This window comes from Danio aesculapii, chromosome 20, assembly GCF_903798145.1.
Source record: "Danio aesculapii chromosome 20, fDanAes4.1, whole genome shotgun sequence".
In the NCBI taxonomy this organism is placed as follows: domain Eukaryota; kingdom Metazoa; phylum Chordata; class Actinopteri; order Cypriniformes; family Danionidae; genus Danio; species Danio aesculapii.
This window is the reverse complement of record NC_079454.1, coordinates 34,620,679-34,645,936: the sequence shown is the minus strand read 5'-3', so window position 1 is coordinate 34,645,936 and position 25,258 is coordinate 34,620,679. Positions and strand designations below refer to the sequence as shown.

Below are 25,258 nucleotides of genomic sequence, written 5' to 3'. Positions count from 1 at the left end.
TATCTGACTTCAGCATTGTTTTTTCAGATAAACAAGAATGTTCACTTGGCATCTTTCTGAAATATCTGCAAAAATGTTAAGGTATTTTTATGCTTTAGAAGAGTCAAAAACTTGCATACGGCACCTTTAAAATTATCACTTTACCTTTTTTTGAAAATAGCCTCATTTTGCAACTCCAAAAATGTTTAACTACACAATTTACCTCTTTGGAATTCATTCATCTGATCTCGGAGTCAGGCAGAAGCAGTATTAGCTTAGCTTAGCATAGATAATTTAATCGGATTAATTAATATTAATTAATAGACCATTAGGATCTTGCTCAAAAATGACCAGAGTTTAGATAACTTTCCTAATTCTAATGATCTTTTGCAGATATAAATATTTTTTGGAGTGTTCCGATAAAAGAATGACTAAAGAGACCATAAATATATTTGTCCAATGCAATCTCACGGCAATTCGTAATTTTTTGATTTAGTGGCTAATTCGTATGAATTCGTACGATCTAATTTGCACAATTTAGTACGATTTGCTCATCACCCAATGACGGTTGGGGTTAGGGGTGGGATTAGGTGCCACGCCTCTTTTTTAAAATCGTACATTTTTGTACGACTGAACTTGTTCGACTGTACGAATTAGCCGCTGAACTGACAAAATGTAAAATACTTACATTTCCTCGACGTGAGATCGGGCTGATTTTTCTGCAAGTCTTCTGAAGCCATACAACAGCAATCATGAAGATGACTGGAAATGCAGTAACATAAATTCACGTGGACTACATTATTGGTCATTTCTGGAGGTTGATATCTGTCCCAATTCACTTTCATTAAATGAAAAAAGAACAGCTTGTATGTTCTGCTGAACATCGTTGTCTCCTGAATTACTGGTATATAATGTGTCACATAAGTAAATCATACATTTTGTAACGACATGAGGCTAAATGAGGATTTTACTTTTGGGCTCTCTTCCTTTTCACTTCACAATGAATCACCCAGTAATCATTGGTATTCCCTCATGGTCTATAAAAATGTAATTCGTGCATTTAGTACAGTGCAAAGCATTTACTGTGAGCATCATGTAAAATGCTGATGGCTTCTCTTTTTCAGGGTTGGTGCTGGTGCCTACGAACAGGTGGTGATTAAACGCTAGGGTTGAGAGATGCCAGAAGGAAAAGTGTCAAAAACCAAAGTCTGTTTCGTGGGAGGAGAAAAGGGACGAAGAGATTCAGACATGTTCGTCTCCTCTCACATTAAGAGTGTTTGTCACGAACCGGTTTCAGCCTCTCGGTAAAGCGGCGCCCTCTGCTGGCTACATAAAGAACCGACAGCTCCTCTTTACGAGGCTGCCATTATTGGTGTCTGTGTTTCACTGTGAGGTAAAGTCCATCTCCTAATATGTTTGCATTGCAAAATCAGAGAGCTTTCCCACTATTTTACTCGCTGATTTTTAGAAAAAAAGAATTATATGACATATTATTTTAGCAAGATTTTTTATTTTATCAATGTTTACATGTTAGTGAGCCATTTCAAAGGATTTTATACATCTTTACAGTATGTATTAGGTGTATACTCTGTAGACGTTGAGCTCTTTGTCCATTTTGTCGTCATCTCATTACTGTACTATTGGAAATCAAACCGTCATCCTCCACCCGCAGTGTCGTGAAGCATCAAACAGATGAAGCCGTTTTCAGACTTGAAACACGCCATTTGGATAGCACTTTGAATTGAAGGACTTTACACGGGCTTTCTATGTGTCTTTATAGTTGTAGTTGGTTTTAAGGCTGAGCTGTTGAACTCGTACACGTTAAATGTGTATCTCTTCTTTACTTTTATTGCAGAAAATAAGCAGTTTATTAGACTGAACTCCTACAATCGCATTATAGAAGTCATTTCAAAGTTTGATTTATATACACATCGGCTATTTAAAATCTGGGCAGGTGAATTTATGATGTTTGCCAGCAGTCAGTGACATCTGATGATGATGACATCCTGTAATGCAGTCGTCTCAAACTCAATCCCTGGAGGGCCGCAGCTCTGCATAGTTTAGCTCCAACCAGCTCCAACTCACACATGCTTAATAGTCTCTAGAAGTCTTGAACACCTTGATTAGTTGGATAAGCTGTATTTGATTAGGGTTGGAGCAAAACTGCAGAGCTGTGGCCCTCCAGGAATTGAGTTTGAGACCTATGCTGTAATGTAGTGTAAGCCAAGATGATCTAAAGCTACAATTGGTAACATGGCAGCACAGAACAAAGCATTTAACCATTACAGCAATGCTTAAAACGTTTAGCACAAGGCTCTGGAGCTTGTCCGATCCTCTCTATAACACTACAAAAACGTATTATCCGTGTTTTTGTAGCTACTTGATGTATCACTAAAATGAAGGTATTTAATGACTATTTTCTGTGAGATGAGCAATCAGAGTATGATAAGTGCTTCAGCAGTTTTATGTGACCGTATGCCCAAATCTTCTCAGAAGCCATTTAATGTTTTATAAATGTAAACTCACTTGCCTCTGTGATTATTCAGTGTGTGTGTGTGAGGATCCAGCAAGTGTGTGTACAACTGTAATTGTAGCACTTGATTATATCATAACTGTCTAGAGTTCTAGTGTAGAAATGCATGGGTGTCACACCTACTCAATGTGTCTGAAGCATTTTGTGTGGTCTTTGCTGTCTCCATCTAGTTGATCCAGGTTTATCGAATTTCAAACACTACCAAACGAAAAGAAATACTGATCAAAAGCTTTGATTCGGTTTGGCCATACGTCTCAGGTTTTTTTGTTTTGTTTTATTTTTTGCAAATACTGCACAAATATCAAAGCACCACACTGCGAATGTATGGGGAACATGGAGACAAAGCGATAGGGGGAATAATGAGATGAGATGTAAAATTGTAGTCTCTGTAAATCGCTAGTCTCTTATAATTATTTTTGTTGACTAAAGAAATTTTGGGTTCACTCAAAAACCTTTGTTTGCCCAGGAAACACAAATTTCAGGGCTTTTGTAATTTCTTGCAAATGTTTTCCACCAGAAAAGCTTTACTTTGCTTGCAAAATATTTAAGATTTTTTCAATATATTTTTGGATTCTTTTGCCTATTTTTGTTCCCCGGAGGCTTAACGTTTGTTTGTCCAAGATACTTTGCATTCTCTTGCAGGAAATTAGAAGACATTTTGTTAAATATTTGAAAATAATAGAAAAGTTTCCAAGAAAAACTTTATTTTTATTCACAGAACATTTCCATTTGCAAATCTGCGTAGAACAGGGGTGCACAAACTTTTTTGTATGAAGGGCCAAAAACCAAATATCATTGAGAGCCGTAGGTAAATATAACAAACTATATTACATTAAAGTTCCCATGGCTAAGTTATTTATTAATATTTCAAAATAAATAGAAACCCTTAGTTTAAATGATATTAGATAATTCAGTATAACTTTTAAATATTGCAATAAAATATAAACAATCACATCTATAACACAGTGGTGTTCAATGCTGAATACACTGGTCAAGCAGAATCTGCCTTTGACTTGATTTTCTCACCAAAGTCTAAACCATTTAATTCAGGGGTGCCCAAACTTTTTCTTATGAAGGGCCAAAAAACTAATTTGATTGAGGGTGGTGGGCCAAAGCTAAATATACCAAACTGTATTACATTAAAGTTGCCATGTTAACTTCCCAATTTAATAATGTTTTAAAAAATAAATAGAATAGAAGACTACTTTTATTGTATTAATGATGACAACATCTTTTTTTTTTGCATTTTATACTGAACTAGTAATACAATAAAACATTTACAACCTCATTTATAGCACAATGTAGTTCGATGCTTTTTTATTTACAAAAACAACAATTTTTCACTTGTCTTTAACGTGCCACACAACAGACAGTTCAAGTCAGAATTATTAGCCCCCCTGAATTATTAACCCCGTTTATTTATTTTTTCTCCCCAATTTCTGTTTAACAGAGAAACTGCTTTTTTTTTTACTAGCCGAAATAAAAAAATAAGACTTTCTCCAGAAGAAAAAATATCAGACATACTGTGAAAATTTCCTTGCTCTGTTATACATAATTTGGGAAGTATTTAAAAAAGAAAAAAAAATCAAAGGGGGGCTAACAATTCTGACTGTAAAATCAATTAATCTATTAAACAAATGTAAGGTTTTGTTAAATTAAAAATGACGATCTCTGTTGAATGCATTCGCCCCAACCTTCCCCATTATTCTTCCTCTCTTCTCAGATTAGATGGTGGGCCAATTCAAAGGTTACCAAGGGCAACTTTGACCTGCAGGCCCTAGTTTGGGCATCTCTGATTTAATTGAAACATTTAATTTCAGTTAGCTTTTAGCAATAAAACAAACAAATTGCATTAAATTTGAATTGACAATCTTGAAACAATACCCATCGTTCTCACTCTCTCCTCAGATGGGATGCTGGGCCAAATTAAAGTTTACCATGGGCCAACTTTGGCCGTCGGGCACTAGTTTGGGCTTCTCTGGTGTAGAGCTTTGTCCAAGAAATGTTGCATTCACTTGGAATAAACTTGACCGTTTTTATAACTGTTTGCTCAAAAAACGTTCAAACAACATTGTTCATTGGCAGAAATTCTCAGAGGATTGCAAAAACAAAGTATCTTTGACCATTTAAATGTTTTACAATTTATCATATAATTTTCCATCATCATGGCCCTTTAAGGCCTCCGTAGCAAATGCTTCTAAATATCAGTATACTCAGATGTTATCTGTCATATTTCGACTTCATTACATTTCAGAGTCCACTCAGTAATATGAGCGTTTTACTTTAAACTTGATTTTTTTTTATTGATCTACTGCCAAAATGAAAGTCTATTTTTATGTATTTTGACCTTTATTGAGATTGAAATTGTCGTCCCCTTCAGATTTCTTCCCCAACTACTCTTACATAACCTGTAAGCAAGTCCTGGTACTTTACATGTTGTAAAAACATGGTGGCTTTATCTCTTCTGTGAAGTGTTTGGTCTTTGTAATTGTACTGTGTGTAATGTTTAAAGGTGACATTGCTTTTTTTTTGGACTGTCCTGCAATGTTGTGTTCTGACTTTTGACCAATAGTGGCTTCCATGCCATGTGTTCTGTTATGATGCTGGTAAGGTATGTACCACGCACTGTTCAATAAAACCACATTTCAAAGAAAGCTTCAAACGATTGCCTTTTTAATGATATGTTTACTGATTATTGTCTTTTCAAGAACATCTCAGTCAATCACACATTTCTTTTATTTTGCTTACAGAGCTTTCCTGATTTGTTATTCATCTCCATAACTCCCAAGCTCTCTATCCCAGTCCTCCTCTGTGTTGTTAACTGCACCTGGTGCTGCTTTGACATTCTGCTGGTTCTCCTCCTCCTCTTCTTCCTCCTCCTCTTCCACATCATCATCGTCATCATCAGCAGGCAGGTTTAGTGCACTTCCATCAGCGCTGATCCTCACCCGCTCATCCTCCAGCAGTTCCTCTCTGAGACGCTGCAGGCTCCCGCACAGAGCTCGGACCCTGGGACAGGACCAGACACGGGCCAACGGGACGCAGATGATGCCACCCTGCTGGTAGACAGGCTGCTGCTCACATGCATTCCCTTCGGCATCATAATGCAATGCTTCCATTATTGGAGGAGTGTAGAAATGCACATTGTTGTTCATCTTCTCTCTCATGAGCCATTGCTGCCTCAGGTGTTGAGCCTCATACAGGACCTCATTAATCAAAGTCTTCTGGTAGATGTTGTTATCGCAAAGGCTCGGATACACCACCCTGTATAACTAAATGAGGATCGGCAGAGAAAGGAAAGAAAGATGCGAGTGCAAATACACGGAGCTTTTAGAAGAGAAATAACACAATTAGATGAAATTAATACACCCTATTTTTTCCTCAATAGATTAATCTTATTGTGAACAATTCAGCTGCATTTTTAATGAGGTGGTTAATTTACCATGTTTATTTTTCTAGAGCAAATATTTATTCTTTGTGAATCATGCAAGTTTATTCGCGGATTTTGTTTTTGTTTTGGTAAACTTTAATCAGAGTCAGACCATTGGCTTCTGCATTTGCAGTGGCGGTTCTTCTCTGTTGACATCAACCACAGTGTTTAACCACACCTTTCATACTGTTAGTTTGCTATTGAGATATGATGTGCAAAAAGAAAGCCCCCGCCCCTACTCAATATTCCATTTCAGTTGGAAGTACATCATCATACTGAGATAAGTCTCTGCAACTTCTGGTTCATGTGGATTTTAAGACAATATTTACAATCCAACAATGTACCTAAAATGTTTCCTTTGCACATTGGAACCAATATGAGATCAACGTTTATGGCATTTTAATAAAAATGACGATGATATAGCCAATATCCTAACAGGTAGTGCACCAATACTGTATGTATTAAACTTTGGGTGACCTGAGCTGAAGTTGCATCCTCCCACTCTCTCCAAAATTGCTTCCTGGGTTCTGTTCTTCGAACCTCGCTTAAATGATCTAAGATGATTTGGCAGACCCTGGGTCTTTTAGTCTTGTTAACTGATCTCTGGCTAATTTGGTTCATCAAACAAGTTTGTGAATCCGATTAAAATGTCTAGATGAAGTGATCTGAGATCGCAGCGTGTGTTGTGAAGGACAGATCTACGATCCACGAAATCATCAATGCAACGATTGGCTGATGGCACAGCAGCGTAATGACATCATCTGATTAATATTCAATTATCCATGTGAGCAAAATTACACAAAACTCGTAGTAAACAGTTTGATATGATACACAGTAACTTTCCAACTTTGTTGTGGACTGCAGGCTTTACACTTTCATGCATCAAGAGTGTTTAGCAATTTGTTTAGTTTTACATTTAGAGCAGATTTTTTTTATTATAGTAGCCTTGGCATATTCAAGTTTCTTAATTGGCGTAAGGAATAACTGGCTGTTTAAATTATTTTGCATCAAAAAAGCATTTTGATATCGGTAAAAATGTCTGCAACTTTTTCGAAGCATCAAATCACCGTCATATTAGCTGTCAAAACATGTGCATGACTGCATAAATGATTATTCCTTTAGAAAAAAAAACTGTCAAATATTGGCAATGTCTATTATCATACACAAATTGTACTAAAGCTGGGTCAGTACTTTAAAATAGTATGCGTTTGTATCTAAAAAGTCTATATTAATTAATGTTATCTTTGAACCCCTAGGGGTGAACCACCCTGTGATGGTCTTTGTACTTTTATTTCACAGATTACAGATTGCATAAGTTTTATTAATATATTTTTTAAACTCATACATATATAATTTTTTTTACGTATTTACTATTTTCCAAGTGTATATAACTAGTACTGTACTGAATTCGATACATACTTTCAATATTACCTTTGCTTGACCTGATCTAATCCTGTTTATATGAAATAGGCCGGATCCTCTCGGATGAGTTTTGAAGAACGAAACGATCTTGGATCCAGCTAATTGAGTGATCCACGTACAAAGTTTGTTCACACCCCTGTTTGCATAGGCGGAGGGTGAACAATCTCCAGGGTAAGGCTAATATTTGCACTGCCCTTTAATGCATTTTAAAAGATTTGATACCGACCAAAAAGAGGTTTTAACATAAGCACCGCCTATCAACAAACGTCTTATATTCAACACGCACATTAAATTATTTTATTTAACTCTCCCACTGATCTACACAGTTTCAAAAGTTTTCTGTCAGTTCATTTATTTTTTATTATTATTACTTTTAAAAATCGAATTAAAATTCTGTTCAAGACGGCATTTATTAAATATAAAAAAATTGTTATTTATTAAATATTACTTATTTATTAAATATTTATTACTTACTGTATGCAGTTTCAAATTAAATTATTACTCCTTGTTGCTTTTATTACTATTAATAATATTTAAAATTAAAATTAGAGAGGATGCAGCCCTCACTATTCTACCGCCCTAGGTCACCTCTGGATGCGCCGGCCCTGAGAATACGAAATCATTCTTTTTTACGAGGCCAATTGAAAACCAAACTTGTAATTCAGCAATAAATATTTGACCTTAAAAATGTAAAACTCCAAATGATTGCCTAAACAAGATTACTACACTATAGGCTAGACTACGTTAGAATGAAACTACCAATTATAATAAACTGAGTGATTAAATAATAACTAGAAAGTGCAATATATCTGATAAAGAAATAAGGCAATGGAAGTACAACATCTCATATGAAAGTTTTTTTCTCACCAATCTGTACACTGAAGGTTCCAAGTGTTCGCCATTGCTCATGGACTGATTGACTCCACCAAAATTTCTCTGGAACACTGCAATCTGGGTGCAAAATCCCACATCTCTCCAGTGGCTAGTTGCTTCTCCAACTCCAGTGAATTGCACGGAGTAACCATGTTCTCTACAAACTCTATGAGCCCTGAGAGGGAGGGAGAGAGAGAATTTTGCCATTTCTATTGGCCAAAAAATGTGTTTTATCTTTACTAGCATGGATGCCTACCAGGTCTGAAACTCTGCTCTGGTCCATTCAAACTTATGATCGTAGTTTCTAAAGCCTCTCAGGCCCGGCAGCAGCGGATTGAACTCTGCATTTGGTGTGCTGACAATCACAGCACCGGGAGCCATGTAGCCGAACACCACCTCTGAAAACCTCTCCACGTCCTCCAACTCCAGATGTTCGATCCTTGACGGGGTAAGAAGATTTAAGTTGATTAACTACAGTAGAACATACAATTTTGAGGTAAATCTACTTGAATTTAAAGATTGGGGACACTTACAACTCAACACATGTCACAAGATCAAATCCTTTGGTGCACGGCTCTCTCTCCATTACAGACCCTTGGTACAACTCGATGGTTAAAGGGCCATCGCTTGGCTGAAGGTAATCACTCACCAGTGGAGCCAATGTATGCCTGAACAAAATATAGAGAGAGCGAGTGAGAGACAATATAAAATTTGATTTCACATTAAGATTAATTTAAAATTACTAAATTAATTCATCTTATATTATTGTCAAACTTTAAAATGTCATTTTCAACTTAACAGTAGTCCAGTTTTGATCTCCAATAGGTTTTTCAAATAAAAATAGAAAACTGACTTCTTATTCTTGTTTTTACCATATTTCACTCCATACCAAAATCTATTTTGTTTTCTATTTTAATAATTAGACATTTTCCTGAACAAGAATAGCATTCAACAATTTTCTCTTTCCAAGACACTGTAAAACTCTAAATAAATACAGGCATATATGCAAAAATTGAGGTAAAGTTAGTTTTATGTAAACACATTTAGACTTTTTCCTTAATAAAACATGGAATAATTCAAAAGTAGCATGGTAAACAATATAGGAAGCATGTCACTGAACGAATGTGTGAATATAAAACCGATTTTACCTCAATCATGCATGAGAGCGAGAGGAAATGTAAAGAAGCCTGATTTGCTGTTCTGAAATTGACTAAAGTATGAATCTTAGAAGCGCCCTAAAGGCATTCATGTAGTGAAAAACATTGGCCTAATTAGATTGTTCTGTCATTTTAATGTCATATATTATTACACCATGAATGTTTCGCCAACTTACATTCTTTTCAGGAGGACGACACTGTTTATGTCAACTCCCACTAATAACTGTATGCAGTTGCGATGAAACTTGAGCTTTTTCAGTAAGCAACATTCGGCGCATCCGAAATCGATGACCTGAAGACGGAAGAAACGGTCAAGTCCAGGTAGGGAGGTGTATAAAAGATTATTGAATTAGCGTGCTAGTTCAAGCAGAATCGTTCAAATACAGTTTTTGACATTTGTTTACCTTTCTCGGTCGGTAGGTTTTCACATAATCGATAACAAACTGGTATCGCTGCATGTACAGCGGTGGAGAAAACGGTGTGGTGGTCATTCTGAGTGTTGGTCAGGTCTGCTGGTGCTCGTTAAACACATGCTCGAGTAGACGCTTCAGCTCAGACAGGTTTGACCGATCGAGGGCCGTTGAAAATGCTAATAATTTTTAGCCTGTGTTAATTTAAGCGGTTTAGCTAAAATAAAAATGTATCTGAAAACTATTAAAATATAACAATGTAAATACCTAAAAATACAACGATTAATCTGTTTTAGATGCTTTTAATTAATTTATTTTTTTGTGTGTGTGAAATGGATTTGGGTGCTGAGAAACAATTCTGAGTTTACATTTAATTTAAATGATTTTACTCAAACACTGAATGTTTAAATTAATTAAGTTACGTATAGAAAAAAAACGTTTTTCTATCAACACTGCAACAATTTTAAAGCATGGATTTATATAATTTCGAATTAAAGCAAACCGCAGTAAATGTTTTGTGTCTCAAGATGGCGCTTCTAGTTAATTTGAGTTTGTGTGAGAAAAGTCAGATTAATCGACAGAAGGCAGCACGAGGAAGATTTTTATGTTGTCAAAATCGATTTGGTGGTGTCTGAAGTTCATACTCTAGAAAGCTTTTCTGACAATTTTATTTTCTCACTTCGGATGAGACCGTGTAGGCCTACTGAAACGTTATCTCTTTATTTTTACAGATGAGCTTGAACATTCTCCAAATTCTCACTGGTAGGATTATGACTGTTCTGCTTCATTTTCTATAAATAACTTTTTGCAAAATTAGAGGTTACTAAAATCGATTTACCGCTTTCTGTTTTACACTGGTGATATCTTAACCTCTCTCTTTTGTAAACATCCCATATAAATACATACATATAACTTAAATTCTACATTTGAAAGAATATAAGTAATAGTCATTACTTATCTAAAAATCCATTTTAGATCACTTTATTTTTTTGTGGACCACTGAAATGAAAACATGGTACACTTTACATAGACAAGCACAAGCCATTTTTATTTGAGATGGATAGTTTAAAATTCTCCTCATGTTGATTTTCAGTCTGAATGTGATTACTCAGAACTCAAATATTCCGCATGCTACTATTTTGCAGTCCTGTTTGGGTCTTTCATTGTAAGTAGGCACTGCTTCTAGTCTCTTAAGAACCTCTGTGCCTTCAACAAGTTTCCTGTGAGAGAGAGAGAAAACAATGTCAGATACAATGAAATTTGTAACCTTGTTAAATAGCAAAACATTCATCTTTCGGATAATGTCAGCATTATTAATACAAAGCTAAATACCAAACTTTCTTATGTACTTATGCTATCTCTTGGAGTCATTACCCGAAAGCCACATATTTGTGATCCATCCAGGTGGCTGGCTGTAGTGTGATGTAGAACTGGGAGCCATTGCTATGAGCACCTTGGTTAGCCATTCCCAGGATGCCACGCTTATTGTGGGATATAACAAAATTCTCATCTAGAAGAGAAAACCACAACAACCTAGTACTTTGTGTTTGCATGAACACTGAACCGATGAACCAAAACATATGATCACCTGCCTAATATTGTTTTGGTCCTTCTCATAATGCCAAACCAGAGCCGATCCACCCGAAGAGCCCTCGATGTGTTGTGATGAGGAACAACCGTAGATCAAACCTACTAGTTCATATCCCATAGATGCTGAATTAGATTAAGGTTTTGGGAATTTTAAGGCCTGGCCAACACCTCAAACCCTTCATCAACCATACCTGAACAAAGTGTGCATTGTGGAAGGTGAATTATGGGGAAATTCAAGATAGTGGCTTAAAGAACAGTCTCGTTAATCAGACTGTATACGCTTTTGCATTCAATTATCAATATTCTCTACATTATCTTCTGTGTTACTTGCTGCACATTTTGCTATGAGTATAGATGGAAGGAAGGTGGATTATCCTGGTGAAAAGGGGTATAGCTTGTATGGAACAATGTTAAATGGACCCAGTGTTTCGCGCAGAACCTTGTCCAGATCATCACACTCCATCTTCCTTACCCAGGTAAACCACACAGATGTTTAGCACACAAATGTCTATGTGTTTAAAAAAAGAGCAAGACTTACCGTCTCTTTTTACAAGACTGTTATGACACTTTTAACAGTCATCAGCATCTTAAATCATAGAAAGTTTTTAATATTTTAATTAATTTTTTTTTTTAAGTATGTACATTTACACTCACCAGCCACTTTATTAGGTACACCCCTTCAACTGCTCGTTATGCAAATTTCTAATCAGCCAATCACATGGCAGCAACTCAATGCATTTAACCATGTAGACATGGTGAAGACAATTTTTGCAGTTCAAACCGAGCATCAGAATAGTAAAGAAAGGGGATTTAAGTGACTTTGTAAGTGGCATGGTTGTTGGTTCCAGACGGGCTGGTCTGAGTATTACAAAAACCGCTGATCTACTGGAATTTTCACACACAACTTTAGTGTTTATAGAGAATGGTCAGAAAAAGAGAAAAAATCCAGTGAGCGGGAGATTCTGTGGGCGCAAATGCCTTGTTGATGCCAGCAGTCAGAGGAGAATGGCCAGACTGGTTTGAGCTAATTGAAAGACAGCAGTAACTCAAATGACCACTCGTTACAACTGAGGTATGCAAAAGAGCATCTCTGAACGCACAACACATCCAACCTTGAGGCAGATGGGCTACAGCAGCAGATGACTACACCAGGTGCCAGTTTTGTCATGTAAGAACAGGAAACTGAGGCTACAATTTGCACAGGCTCACCAAAATTGGACAATAGAAGATTGGAAAAACGTTGCCTGGTCTGATGAGTCTCGATTTCTACTGCGACATTCGGATGGTAGGGTCAAAATTTGGCATTAATGACACGAAAGCATGGATCCATCCTGCCTTGTATTAACGGTTCAGGCTGGTGCTGGTGGTGTAATGTTGTGGGTGATATTTTCTTGGCACATTTTTAGGCTCATTAGTACCAATTGAGCACCGTGTCAATGCCACAGCCTCCCTGAGTATTGTTGCTGGCTATGTCCCTCCCTTCATGACCACAGTGTACCCATCTTCTGATGGCTACTTCCAGCAGGATAACATGGCATGTTATAAAGCGCGAATCAACTCAGACTGGTTTTTTGAACATTACAATGGGTTCACTATACTCAAATGGCCTCCACAGTCACCAGATCTCAATCCAATAGAGCACCTTTGGGATGTGGTGGAATGGGAGAGAATCAAAAAATCTCTGAGGAATAATTCCAGTACCTTGTTGAATCTATGCTATGAAGAATTAAGGCAGTTCTGAAGGCAAAATGGGGCCCAACCCGTACTAGTAAGGTGTACCTAATAAAGTGGCTGGTGATCCCTTGCGTATTTATGAGCTTTGGCTTCCAATACCCTTTCAATGGTTTGTGGATTTTGCCTTCTCAGACCCCTGTATGTAATTTTTGTTCACCAATGCTGACTCAGATTAACCTACAAGCCTTTCAAATGAACCTTTAAGAGGCTTGGTACCATTCGCATTGGAATAACAATGTGGTTCAAAGATCTTTATTTCTGTCCACTTTTTTGTGTATCTAACATAATGAGTTTAGTTACTGAGTGAATATATAATTTACCCAGACTTTAACATTTATTAACAACAATTATAATGTTTGACTTGTTAGTGGTCATAATGTTTTGGCTCATTGTTGTACATTAAGTATATTAAATTTGAAAACTTTGAAATTTGATAATAAGGACGTACCCTCAAATGTTGGCCCAAAGATGGACTCTCCCCCAGTGCCTTTATTTTCAGGTGAAATATCTGTAGAAGAAAACATCTATACTTAGGTTTGTACATATATTTATAACTGTTAAGGGATTTAAAAAATATATGTATTGTTTTTAAATACTGTATAAGTATGTTATTGGTTCATACCTCCACCTTGTAGCCAGCCATTTGGCACCACTCTGTGGAAAATTGAGCCTGTATAGCTCAACTCAAGGTTACTCTTAGACAAACCAGCCTCTCCAGTGCACAAGGCCTTAAAGTTCCTACATGTCTTTGGACAGATGTCTGAGAACAGCTGGCAGGTTACATTTTAAACACTTTGAGAGTGTAAAACCCCAACATTTATTTCTACAATAATTTCTCTCATTAATATATTCTTACCTCAAACAACAGTCTGCCAACAGCCTCTCCACCACTCTCAATGTCCATATAAACAAAAATATGCTGTAGAAGAGAGAGAGTAGATGTTGTGCACTGATAAATGTTTATAGTTGCCTAAACAGGCCCAAAGCCAGCCTGGTGTAAGGGGTGGTTCTTTTTTTCTCAAAAACTGGACCTTTTTGCTGTTATTTTTCTCATTTTCTGTTTAATTGTGAGATTAAAATACTGAATATTAGTGACATTTTAAGCACTGTTTTTAGCTGGATTAGCTTGTTGGATGTTCATAACAACCAAACTTTATGAGGTACCAAAACTTTTTCCTAAAGATTTAGAATAAAGAAATATGAAAAAATACTTATTTTCAAATACAAATTTATTACATCATATATCTTTAGAAAAAAAAATAGGAATCTGTTAAAGTTTTAAATTAAATAACGAACTGGCCAGCACATTCAACTTTTTTCAGTCACAATTTGGCCATTTGAATAAAAAAACTAATGAAAACATAATAAAAATAATGTAGAGCTTTAAAATTTTCCTAGCCTCTCTTGTAAAAAAAAGTACATTTGAAAATTCATGGATAACAACAATAGCCAAAATATTATTCAATTAATCTTAATATGTTCCGCTTCTGGTACTTCACACCTTTTTATTGCAAATTTTTGGTTTCAAGAATAACATCCAAAATTTAGAATAAAAGTCACTTGTGAAATGTTTTCTCGATTTACAAACAATACAGTGGCGAAAGAGGACTTCACTTCCCAAATATGATGTCAGATTGTAAAATGAAAATACTTGTTCGCATTGGCTAAAACCTATTAGATGAAGTCCCAACGAAGCGACAGCCATCACAGGATTCCGCTTGGTCTTAAAGCCTTTTTGATGGGTGATTTTCAATATTTATGAAGGCATAACTGTCAAAACAGGACAAATGAGCTCATGTATGCGACAGATTCTGGACCTTTGTCTGTGAGGGGTGGGTCTTCCGAACTCTGACATCCATAGTAGGAAAAACAACTAGGCAGCTTTCTTCAAAATACCCCATTTTATGTTCAAAAGACGAATAGAAATTCATAAAGGGTTGGAACCATTGAGGGTGAGTAAATAGTTTTTTTTTTTTTTTCATTTTTGGATGAACTATACCTTTAAGTATGTTTAACGTTAATAATTTATTCTCTGGATTATCATTTACCCCAGTGCTCCGCAGGTTACTGGTGTAAAACTCCTCAGCCAGGGCCATATAAAGAGCCTGTGGTCGATGGAAAGTAAACTTCCACTCTTTCTCTGCCCAGCCGGACAGTTTCCTCTCATCACCGAGCAACTGGCCGTTTACGAAGGACATTAGACAGCCGCGGTACTGCCAGACTTCTCCACCCAGCTCCTTGAAAAGTGCAGCTATTTAGTTTATTTTAAAAAAGCAGACTTAACTGACACCATGATAGTGTATAGTTCAGTGGCTCACCGTCTTTTTATTAGATAAATAGTCCTGCCAGTCACATTCCAGCAGCGGGTGGATTGTTGGATCGTCAAATAAATCCGGGAATTTATTTTTTAATCCCTATAAGATTAGCAGCATCAATCAGCAGTAACGTTAGGCGTTACGTTATCAAAACAGAAAAAAACTTTACGTTACCTCCGCAATGCTTTTAGCTATTTGAAAATTAGGTTTGTTTAACAGTCCGACGATTTCCAAATGCACAGTGGATGCCATGTTGTGGAAAGTCGAAGCGTCCTCATTGCCAGGGTAACCAAGGCCTGTGACGTACAATGATGTCGACTGTTATCATTTATTTTGTCTATTTACACAAAATTCTTTTATTTTTTATTATTATTTTAACTTAGTACAAGCATATAAATGTCACAGCAATTATGACAACAAACAAAACAAAATACAAATGAGAGAAATTAAATTATACAATCAAAGTATAAACAGTTGCAAAGGGTAAAATAAATAGGTAAGATAATAATAATAATAATAATAAAAACATTTAATTAACCAAATGAAATTTACGTAATGCTTCATGTTCTTTTAGATTTTTCTAGTGCTACAGAGTGTAGTAGCATATTGTTTAATGTCTTTTAAAACTGTTCACAATTTGGCTTAACCTTAGCCACTTTCTTTACATGAATATATTTTCCAAATAATATTATTAGCTGTATAAGAAAATAAGTTGTTCTTTTACAAAAGCAAATATGACATTATATAATCCAATTTGTATTAGTGTTTCAAATGTCCTTAAAATAAAGTTAGGAACATCAATCCAAAATAAACTAGTATACACATTGAAAAAAACAAATGAGTAACAGATTCTTTTAACAACATCACAAAAAGTGATGAGAGTTTTCTCTCTCCGCTGCAAACTGTTCAAATAATTCTTTAACGGGTTAAATTCTGTGTAAAATTTAAAAAGATACCTGTCTTACCTTATTACTTATAAAAATGTTATTGTTAGTAATCATACTTTCTTCTACCCTGTTTCCAAATTTAGATGATCAGAAGATTGTTGAACATGCACTGTAAAATAAATCCTGCACTGTAAAAATTCTATGATCAATTAGTTCTGACAGCAAATGTTTTTAGGTCATTGTAACTTGTTAAACAGTTAATCATGTTCTAACTTAATTTTATAAGTTGCACAAGCTGTTTTAGGTCAGTTTAACATAATAAAAGTTCAATGAAATCATAAAGTTAATTTGATTCAGCTTTAAAATTTAAGACAACCAATATTTTTTACAGTGTTGCCTTAAATTTTTAAGCTTGACCTTATGAGTCCATTGAACTTGTATAACGTTAAACTGATTAAAAAATTTGATTTAAACTGATTTTTTTTTTAAATATGTTACTGGTTTGCATAACATAAAATTGAGTTAGAACATGATTAACTTAGTTTAATAAGTTACAATGACCTAAAAACATATGCTGTCAGGACTAATTGATCATATAATCTTTTACAGTGTGGTATATGATTATTTTATAAAATACATTTCTAAAATATCTATTAGTGCATACATCAGCAATATTCTCTTCAGTCAATATATTTTCATGGCTGTGTAACCATTCCATGTGAGTTTAGAGCACTCACATGTGCATTTATGTAAGTGTTATTTTCAATGTTATGTAAAAAAATTATATATAACAATCTTAATCGTATTTCAAAATAAAAACGCAAACACATGCTTTCACATTACTTTCCTTTAAGATGTAGTTACTACATCACTGATCAATTTCTGTACCTAAATACTCTTAAGACACCACAGAAATACACAAATCATGGTTTATTTTATTGTATCTTTGTATTGTATTTATGCTTGTAAATTATTAGATTTTATGCAGAAGCTCTCTCATACAAAATCATCTCAATCAATCTAAAAGAGCTATTTGAGCTATCTGGTGCCATTGTTTTCATATAGTAATAAATAGCAACGCAGAACAAAAACTAAATATTGCAATGCCATTTTTTATTAACATTGATCTATCTACATTTTTTAAAAATAATTTTTATATAAGTTATAAAATGTAAGGTGTCTGTAAAAATCCCGCCAAATTCATTTGCTGGGTTCAATTATGAGTTTAATAATCAACTGAACAGAACACAATAACAAAATCCTCTTACTATATATATATATATATATATATATATATATATATATATATATGATGTAATGTCAACCGGCACTGATGAAATACTAAAATATAGATCCCCCCAAGAATATTCTAGATTCCCCCAAGCTGTATCAGGCCTGAGTCTGTATTAGTGGACTTCTCCAGGGCCAGAAACCTGTCCAGCTTTTCTGCAAATTCTGTTGGCAGGTCGTGAGGGGATCTGTACATCTTCATGGTGGTGCTCAGGTATGAGATGAGCTCACAGCCTTCCTCAAACTTTTGGAGCTTCTTTTTGTACTTCTGACGAATATATTCTGGGTTCCTGGAGTTGAATGCTGTAAGGGTAGAGAGGTGGACAGTGATTTCAAATGTGGAAATTGACTTTGATCGGAAATGATCATATGTTGACTGAATTTATTTCACAAATTATGCAAACATAGGATTAAAATCCTATCTACAGGTATTTTTAGTCGATGGCTAAATTATTAGACATTGAAGACCACCTTTTAGATGAAAGGCCAGGTAAAGTATAGCAGATCTCTTCACACCGAGAAATGGAAACTTTGGCTTGAGTTGACCAACAGCAGTCATGGCTTTGATTATGGGCACTGCCACGCTCTACAAAAAAACAAACACGCATACGATACACACACACACACACACACACACACACACACACACATATATATATATATATATATATATATATATATATATATATATAAAAGTAACAAACTAAAATGTTAAATAAATTGCCACAAAAAAACTTTAAATGGATTACTTTACCACTTGTTGAAAATATGGTTTATTGGCACATAACATTTTGTTATGTGATCAGTATTAATAGCAAAATAAAAGCAGCAGATTAAGAGGTTGAAGTGATCGGCTGTGTTTCAGTGGCTTCTTACTTGTTCCAAATAGCCCAGGATTGGTAAAGATGTTAGTAAGACTGGATCTTCCAATGGAGGCAGCTTATGTGGAAGTTTCTGGTCCCAGTAAATCTCAGGTGATCTGAGAACAATTACATTGTGAATAATCTGTGTTTAATGATTCTGTAAACACTGTAAAAAATCTGGGTTCCACACAATCGATTTGAAGGAATTAAGTTAACTTTTTACTAATTTAAGTGCATTGAATATAGTTGTCCTAAAAAACTCAAGAATTGTCAAAAAAAGTCATTTTTTGAGCGTACAAATGGAGAAACAGGCATTTATTAAAGGGTTACTGTAGTTCACTCTAAAATTCAAGTTGTCATGATTCAAGCTGCAGTCACACTGCACTTTTTGCCCCATAGACTTCCATTCATACGCACGCTTTTTTATGTCTAATCATCTTGTTTAATCCCGCCCATTTTTGCAGCGCACAAATTTCAGTGTGACTACAGACAACTTATCAAGCACGTGTTACGCAGCGGGTGCACTTCCAGCTGGAACCCATCTCTGGAAAACACCCATACACTCTCATTCACACACATATATGCAGACAATTTAGCTTACGCAATTCACCTATAGTGCATGTCTTTGGGTTTGTGAGGAGCACCCGGAGGAAACCCATGCGAACGGTAAGAACATGCAAACTCTACACAGAAATGCCAATTGACTCAGCCGAGGCTCGAACCAGCGACCTTCTTGCTGTGAGGCGACAGCGCACCCACTATGCTACAGCGCTGCTCATATTATTAACAACATTTTAAACATATTTTTATTTTATTCTATTTCAAAACCTAATCTATTGCTGTGACGCAACAGATTATTACTCCAATCTGACACATGAAGATATAAATATTAGGCTAATATGCTGATTTTTGATATTTATTATTATTGTAGTAATCAGACTGTGCTGATTTATTTTCATGGAAATGTTTGTTTATTTATTTTTTCTAATTTTGTTAGGGGGTTTTCACCTTTATTATGATAAGAAAATAGAGATTTCAAACAGGAAAGCATTGGGCACAGAGAGGGGAAGGATCAGCAAAGGACCTCGAGCTGGTAATCGAACTCTGGTCGCCACTAGGCTATTGGCGTTGCTAGGCTATTGGCGCCAACATGGAAATGTTTATTCTGAATTCTTCTTTAAAATGATTTTCAATTTAAATGAAGTACATTTCAATTAAAAAAATGTTGATTTCATTTAAAACCCTCCTTTGTTTCTTTCAAGTGCTCACCGGAGAAATTGCTCTTGTTTCTTCTCACTCTCAAAAATATAGATCTTATTTCGGTACTCAGCAGCATACTCCATATTTCCACGCCGTAGAGCCTCGTACCTACAGATAAGAAAGAAAATGACCTTGTTAATGTTTACAAAATGTAAGTCGATAATTGAGCTCATTTTCATCATAAGTGTTGTTGTGTGTCTTGGCTATACCTTTGTTTACCATCCAGATAAGTGACAGGACAGAACCCCTTCATCTCCACCTGCTGAGGGAACCTGCTCTTCACCTGTCCCGCAGTGAGCTTATGAGGTAGGAGTGAAGCAGGGGGTAATGGGTATGGGCAACCTGGTGCCACAAACTGCTCCGGAGACTCTAGAAATCTCTTTTGAGGAACATATAAAGAGAAACAGTCGGTTAAATGAACATTTCTGTGCACAGATGCACGTCCTGTAAGACACTTTACCTCTAGAAACTCCCTGCTGGCCATTTTGTAGAAGTGACCCTTGAACTCTGCAGCCAATTCCAGTGAGGTGTTATGCGAACAATCCACTAGATGGCGATGGAGAGCTAAACTAACAGGGCAGTAGTGCTTAAATTCACCCAGCCGGCACTGGAGCTCTTGTGGGGTAATGCACAGTCGGTTTATACAGGCTGCCTGGCCTGTGAGGATGAAAGGAAGTCTCAGAAATTTACAAATTATTTTGAGGTAAGTGCAAATTTCATGAGCTATACAGTCAATCCAAAAATCATTCAGACGCCTTCAAGATATCTCATAACATTATCAGTTTATTAACTATAGTATAAAATGCTAATAAAATATGACAAGAACGCTTTAATATAAAGGTACAGAATGTAATTGATTACACTGTACTAATAGTTATTTAAATAACTGATGGTATTGCAGTATTAGCACAACTGTCAGTGTTTTTTATAACGGCCTTTTAGTCTCCTGATTTCATCCAGATCAAATCTGAATTTCAATATGTTCAAGACTTGCTGCAGCAGTTCTTCAGTTTCCGTTGGTAGTTTAGTCCACAATGAAGATATTGGTAACATTTTACAGTAAGGTATTATATATTAATATTAGTATTAGGTATTAGTAGTTAAAGTTAGTTAATGCATTTACTAACATGATCAAACAATGACTACACTTGTACAGTATTTGTTCATGTTAGTCAATGAAAATACAGTTGTTCACTGTTAGATCATGTTAACTTGTGGTGCATTAACTAATGTTAACTTGGATTTTAATAATACATTAGTAAATGTTAGTAAATACATTAACTAAGGAAACCTTATGGTGGGTAAATATGTCACAGTAGTATACTTTATTTGGCCCAGGGGTAGCCAAACTTTGTCTTATAAAGGGCTAAAAACCAAACTTGATTGAGGCTAGTGGGCAAATATAGTTGGTAAATATAGTTGCCATAGGTAAATTACTTATTTATTTAATAATATTTAAAAAATGACTAGAAAACATTGCTTTATATTTACTAATACAGTATTTTAATTACAGTAAAGACAAAACAATCTCATTTATAACAAAATGACACTAGTTTTTGCCTTGACTTGCTCGCCAATGTCTTCTGCATAGTCCTCTATCTGTTGAATGACAGTATTTACATTTTCAAAAATCAGATTAATTTACATTCATTTATTTCTTTAATTTCAGTTAGCTTTTATTGTAGCTCAGCAATAAAACTAACAAATTAAAACTGCAAGCAGCAATGAAAGGGACCTAGTACAAACAAAAAATGTTAAGTCAAATTAAAATGATGATCTCTGTGTTAAAGGCATTCGCCCCAACTCTCTCCATCAAGTTGGGATGGTGGGCTAAATCAAAGGTTACAGTGGGCCCTACTTTGGGCATATCAGATCTAGCTGTTCTCAGTTACACAAATGAACTATAGTGTCCAGCATCCACTGGTAAAAATCTAAAATTATATTTGGCGTCTGAATGATTTATGATTTGACTGTGTAACTAGTCTTGCTTGTTTGACAACTGTGCAGTATTTGCATGCTCTCACCTTTGTGAATCCTTTCTAGGTAAGAATGAATGTGTTCCATGCTAATGCGAACCTCATCTAAAATGCGCTCCTGGACCCACCACTTGCTCTTGTGAGCATCAACAGGGGTCCAGTTGTGATACTGATGGTGGAAGTGTAGCCTCACAGCTTCAGCTTCCTGTCTGAAGCAAGAGTTGCGAATGTTTAGGGCCTGGAGGCTGTCATGATGCACTTGGTGAGACCTGTTGGGGAGAGGTGGCATAATCTTCAAAATCTTTTACATTTGCATTGTCATTTACATAATACACCAGACCACAAAAGCACAACATTTATAAGACTGTGCCTGCTACAAAATAATAATGATATTGTAAATAATTCTTATAATTTTATGGTTTAATTCTTACTCACTATCCTTCGACGTAGTCTCTGCTCTATCAGGGGTCGCCACAGCAGAATGAACCACCAATTACCCTGGCATTTGTTTTATGCAGTGGATGCCCTTTCAGTTGTAAGGTTAATGTAATTAATGGTGAAACATTATGGCTTTCCTCAGAATCACTTCTTCTTTAAATACTTACAGGTTAGGAGCTTTGTGTACTCCCAAATGAAAACTTATACAGAACCCCCACTGTCAACCATTGAAAATCACACCTTAAAGCACTTAAACAGCAGGGGCAACCTACAGTAAACTCATTTTATAATTTACTTCTTGAGGGATCAAAAGAAAATTCTCTATCCTACCTATCTGCATGGGAAAATGATCTCCAGGAAAATATTTCGAAGGAAGAATGGGAAGAATCAAGTGTATTTCTCCAAACCCATAGCAGCAACACTAGATGTTGACTACTGTAGTATAAATGGCTTTTTAGAACATACATTACCCCAGTAAAGCTAAATAAATTCAATACAGATATTCCTGACTGGTGTACATGCAGAGAAGAAAGCTGTACACTCTGTCATTGTATGTGGGAATATAAACAGATGCAGAAATTCGGGAAGGAGACTCTTGTTTGGTCAATTAACAGAGGAAAATGTTCCTCTCAACCCCAAACTGTGTTAATTTCATATGTACCGAAGTACTAAAGTACTAAACTAAGATTTTAGTTTGCTGCAGGCCAAACGCGTCATTGCATTATAATGGAAAGAGACTCAAAAGCCCTCTTCTAATCAATAGATCAAGGAAATTTCCTGTAATCTTGCAGAATCTAAGCAGAATAGAACTTATCAAGGTTAAATAGTGAACTACTGTTAATACTGTATGTAAATAATTATACTCCATATTATTTATTTATTTATTTAGTGTTGTTATTATTTTTAAGTTTTGTATGTTGTCCTGGAGTCGTTTTGTTTTAATGTGATGTTCAGATGTTTAGACCTCTTGTTTTAATGTTGAGAAAAACCCACTAAAAATTATATATATGAGATTGTACTATTTATGTATTCTATTTATACGTTATGAGTTTTAAAAAGTTAAATACCATTGTAGGTTTTAGCAGTCATAAGAATTAGGTATAAGGACAACTTTTAAAAATGTATTGTCAGCAATTGACTGAAATGAAGAAGTTTAAGTTATAATAATAAAATTGTAAAATTGCTGGAAAGAAATTGAAACATTAATCACAAAAACACTACACAATAATTAGTACAAATTTTACTATAAAACTGAAAATATAAAAAAAATATTTCAAAATAATAACACATTCTTATACTCATAATTCTCATAACACTGTTGACCTTATTCCTCAGGTATGAGCAGGTGTAGCCATTGGAATCTTTTTGGCTCGACTCTTCTGGTCTCATTTATTACCATTGATTTTAATGCTGCTTGATGTTGCAAACTGAAATGTTCTTATTATATTATTCTACTTTTTATGTATAATTATGAACACACTTGTTTGTAGAGCAAGTAGTTTGACCGTTTTCTGCTGTTTATTATTCCTAGCCATTTCTCCCATAGGCAACTGAATTGGAAGTTCTAAAACCATCACAAAAACGAGCACACTTCTTTATTGTAGAATAAGGTCAATAGAGTTATGTGAGTGTTCATGTTGATCTAACCTGTTGTTTTTTTCTCTGTCTTTCAGTCCTCTCTTCAACACTTCCACCGTGTCCAGTTGCAGCTCAACCACTACCATCGGAATAATACAGGATTCCAGTAACTCAGCCTGACACTTGGTCACAGGAAAGCCATCCAGCACAAACCTGAGCATCAAAAAACAAGTATAATACACAAATACAGACACATATGTTTGAGATTATATTTCTTGCAGAAGTACTTTTTTAAAATTGGGACAAATGTGGTTCTCACCCACGAGTGCTGCAGTCCAGGCTCATCACAGCCACCTCCACACACTGGATGGCCAGTTCATCAGGTACAGTCAGACCCTGCTTCAAATGAATCTGCACCTGACAAGCCAGCTCAGTTTTGGCCTGGTTGTTGAGCACCATTCTTATCGCATCTCCAATTGACAGACGAGTGAGACCATACTCTCGTGCAAATGCCTGGGCCACTAAGAGCACACAGTTTAGAGACCATTATTTACTTCTGTAATCTATAAAACACTTCAATACAAGGTGTTCTGTTTTTATGAGTTTCTTTATAACAGGGTTCCCACTTTAAGCCAAATGTCAAATTCCCTGACGTTCACTGACTAAAAACAACCCAGTCTCATTCTGATTATGTACCCCACATACATTTCTGGAGAGCAAAATACGTCCCAGGAGCTAAGTTTTTTTTGCAGTTTTTGTTTTCCGCTGTGTACGCTTTTTCAGATCTCAAATTTCTCTCAAGTGTAAATTCACCAGAGGCTGCTGTTGACTTACTGACTGACCAACCGACCAATTCCCCCCTTCCCTAAACCCAACCACAGTGTTTTAAAAAGCAATCCAGAAAAAGAAAAGCCCCCTGATTTTACCACGTTTTCTGCTTTGACCACATTCTCACCCTGTTATCTACTTGTTTTTTAGCTTCCTTTTTAGTTTTACCTGCTTTCTAGATTCGTTCTTTACCAGACTTGAACCTCGTTGGCGCGATCAACTCCGCTCTGCGTTTCAACCAGAAAAGCAATCCATATTGAGGTCAGCTGGTAAGCGAGAAAAGGAACGGCGTCATACTGCCCATATTGTTCATTTTAAAATGTAAGGCAGCCATACGTAGCTCTGGCTACATAATTTGCGATCTCCAGAGCTACGTTTTCAGAATGAGTCTATGCTGACTAAAAAGTCAGCATCCATGACCAATCCACTAAAACATCAGCATCCATGACCAATCCACAATTTTTTCACATAAGTATAGCACAGCCATTGTAAACTAGATGTGTCAAGACAGCTTATGCTGTGGTGCGTTTCCCAAACAACGACGTAACTCGTGGCTATCATAACTATCATAGTACGATACATTGGTTGGAAAAAGAACGATGAAGTGACGAGTGTTTCCCAAAACCTATAGTTTCTCTGTCGCAGCTCCATCGTTTGAACCATGTTAGTTATAACGTAAAACGCCCATAATGATG

At 35.8% G+C, this 25,258-nt stretch overlaps 4 protein-coding genes across 5 annotated transcripts in view; 1 reads left to right on the top strand and 3 right to left on the bottom strand.

Annotated features, from left to right (window-relative positions):
* The window catches only part of fam102bb (family with sequence similarity 102 member Bb), a 32,840-nt gene extending 28,748 nt beyond the window's left edge, over positions 1-4,092 (top strand). For both annotated transcript variants that reach the window (XM_056481179.1, XM_056481178.1), the window contains one exon: positions 1,104-4,092. In XM_056481179.1, coding sequence (XP_056337154.1) covers positions 1,104-1,146 — 43 coding nt within the window. In that variant the 3' untranslated portion in view covers positions 1,147-4,092. The remainder of the gene's footprint in view (positions 1-1,103) is intronic.
* A 1,093-nt stretch (positions 4,093-5,185) lies between these two features.
* Positions 5,186-9,932, bottom strand: henmt1 (HEN methyltransferase 1). The gene is made up of 6 exons (XM_056481177.1): positions 9,799-9,932; positions 9,571-9,686; positions 8,771-8,905; positions 8,494-8,676; positions 8,232-8,412; positions 5,186-5,784 (listed from the first exon to the last, which is right to left on the bottom strand). The coding sequence occupies exons 1-6, from the start codon at positions 9,883-9,885 to the stop codon at positions 5,278-5,280; spliced, it is 1,209 nt and encodes a 402-aa protein (XP_056337152.1). The 5' UTR covers positions 9,886-9,932; the 3' UTR covers positions 5,186-5,277.
* A 918-nt stretch (positions 9,933-10,850) lies between these two features.
* On the bottom strand, positions 10,851-15,695 carry ppil6 (peptidylprolyl isomerase (cyclophilin)-like 6). The gene is made up of 8 exons (XM_056445263.1): positions 15,618-15,695; positions 15,447-15,542; positions 15,177-15,365; positions 13,985-14,047; positions 13,751-13,898; positions 13,577-13,636; positions 11,179-11,314; positions 10,851-11,024 (listed from the first exon to the last, which is right to left on the bottom strand). Exons 1-8 carry the CDS (start codon positions 15,693-15,695, stop codon positions 10,913-10,915), a joined length of 882 nt encoding a protein of 293 aa, XP_056301238.1. The 3' UTR covers positions 10,851-10,912.
* A 1,955-nt stretch (positions 15,696-17,650) lies between these two features.
* ak9 (adenylate kinase 9) overlaps positions 17,651-25,258 on the bottom strand; it is a 34,609-nt gene continuing 27,001 nt past the window's right edge. Inside the window, exons 28-36 of the mRNA XM_056480565.1 lie at positions 24,055-24,256; positions 23,805-23,948; positions 21,768-21,988; positions 20,204-20,400; positions 19,953-20,122; positions 19,753-19,851; positions 18,497-18,599; positions 18,092-18,206; positions 17,651-17,923 (exon numbers count right to left, since the gene is read on the bottom strand). Of these exons, the coding sequence (XP_056336540.1) occupies positions 17,700-17,923; positions 18,092-18,206; positions 18,497-18,599; positions 19,753-19,851; positions 19,953-20,122; positions 20,204-20,400; positions 21,768-21,988; positions 23,805-23,948; positions 24,055-24,256 (1,475 nt within the window). The 3' untranslated portion in view covers positions 17,651-17,699. The remainder of the gene's footprint in view (positions 17,924-18,091; positions 18,207-18,496; positions 18,600-19,752; positions 19,852-19,952; positions 20,123-20,203; positions 20,401-21,767; positions 21,989-23,804; positions 23,949-24,054; positions 24,257-25,258) is intronic.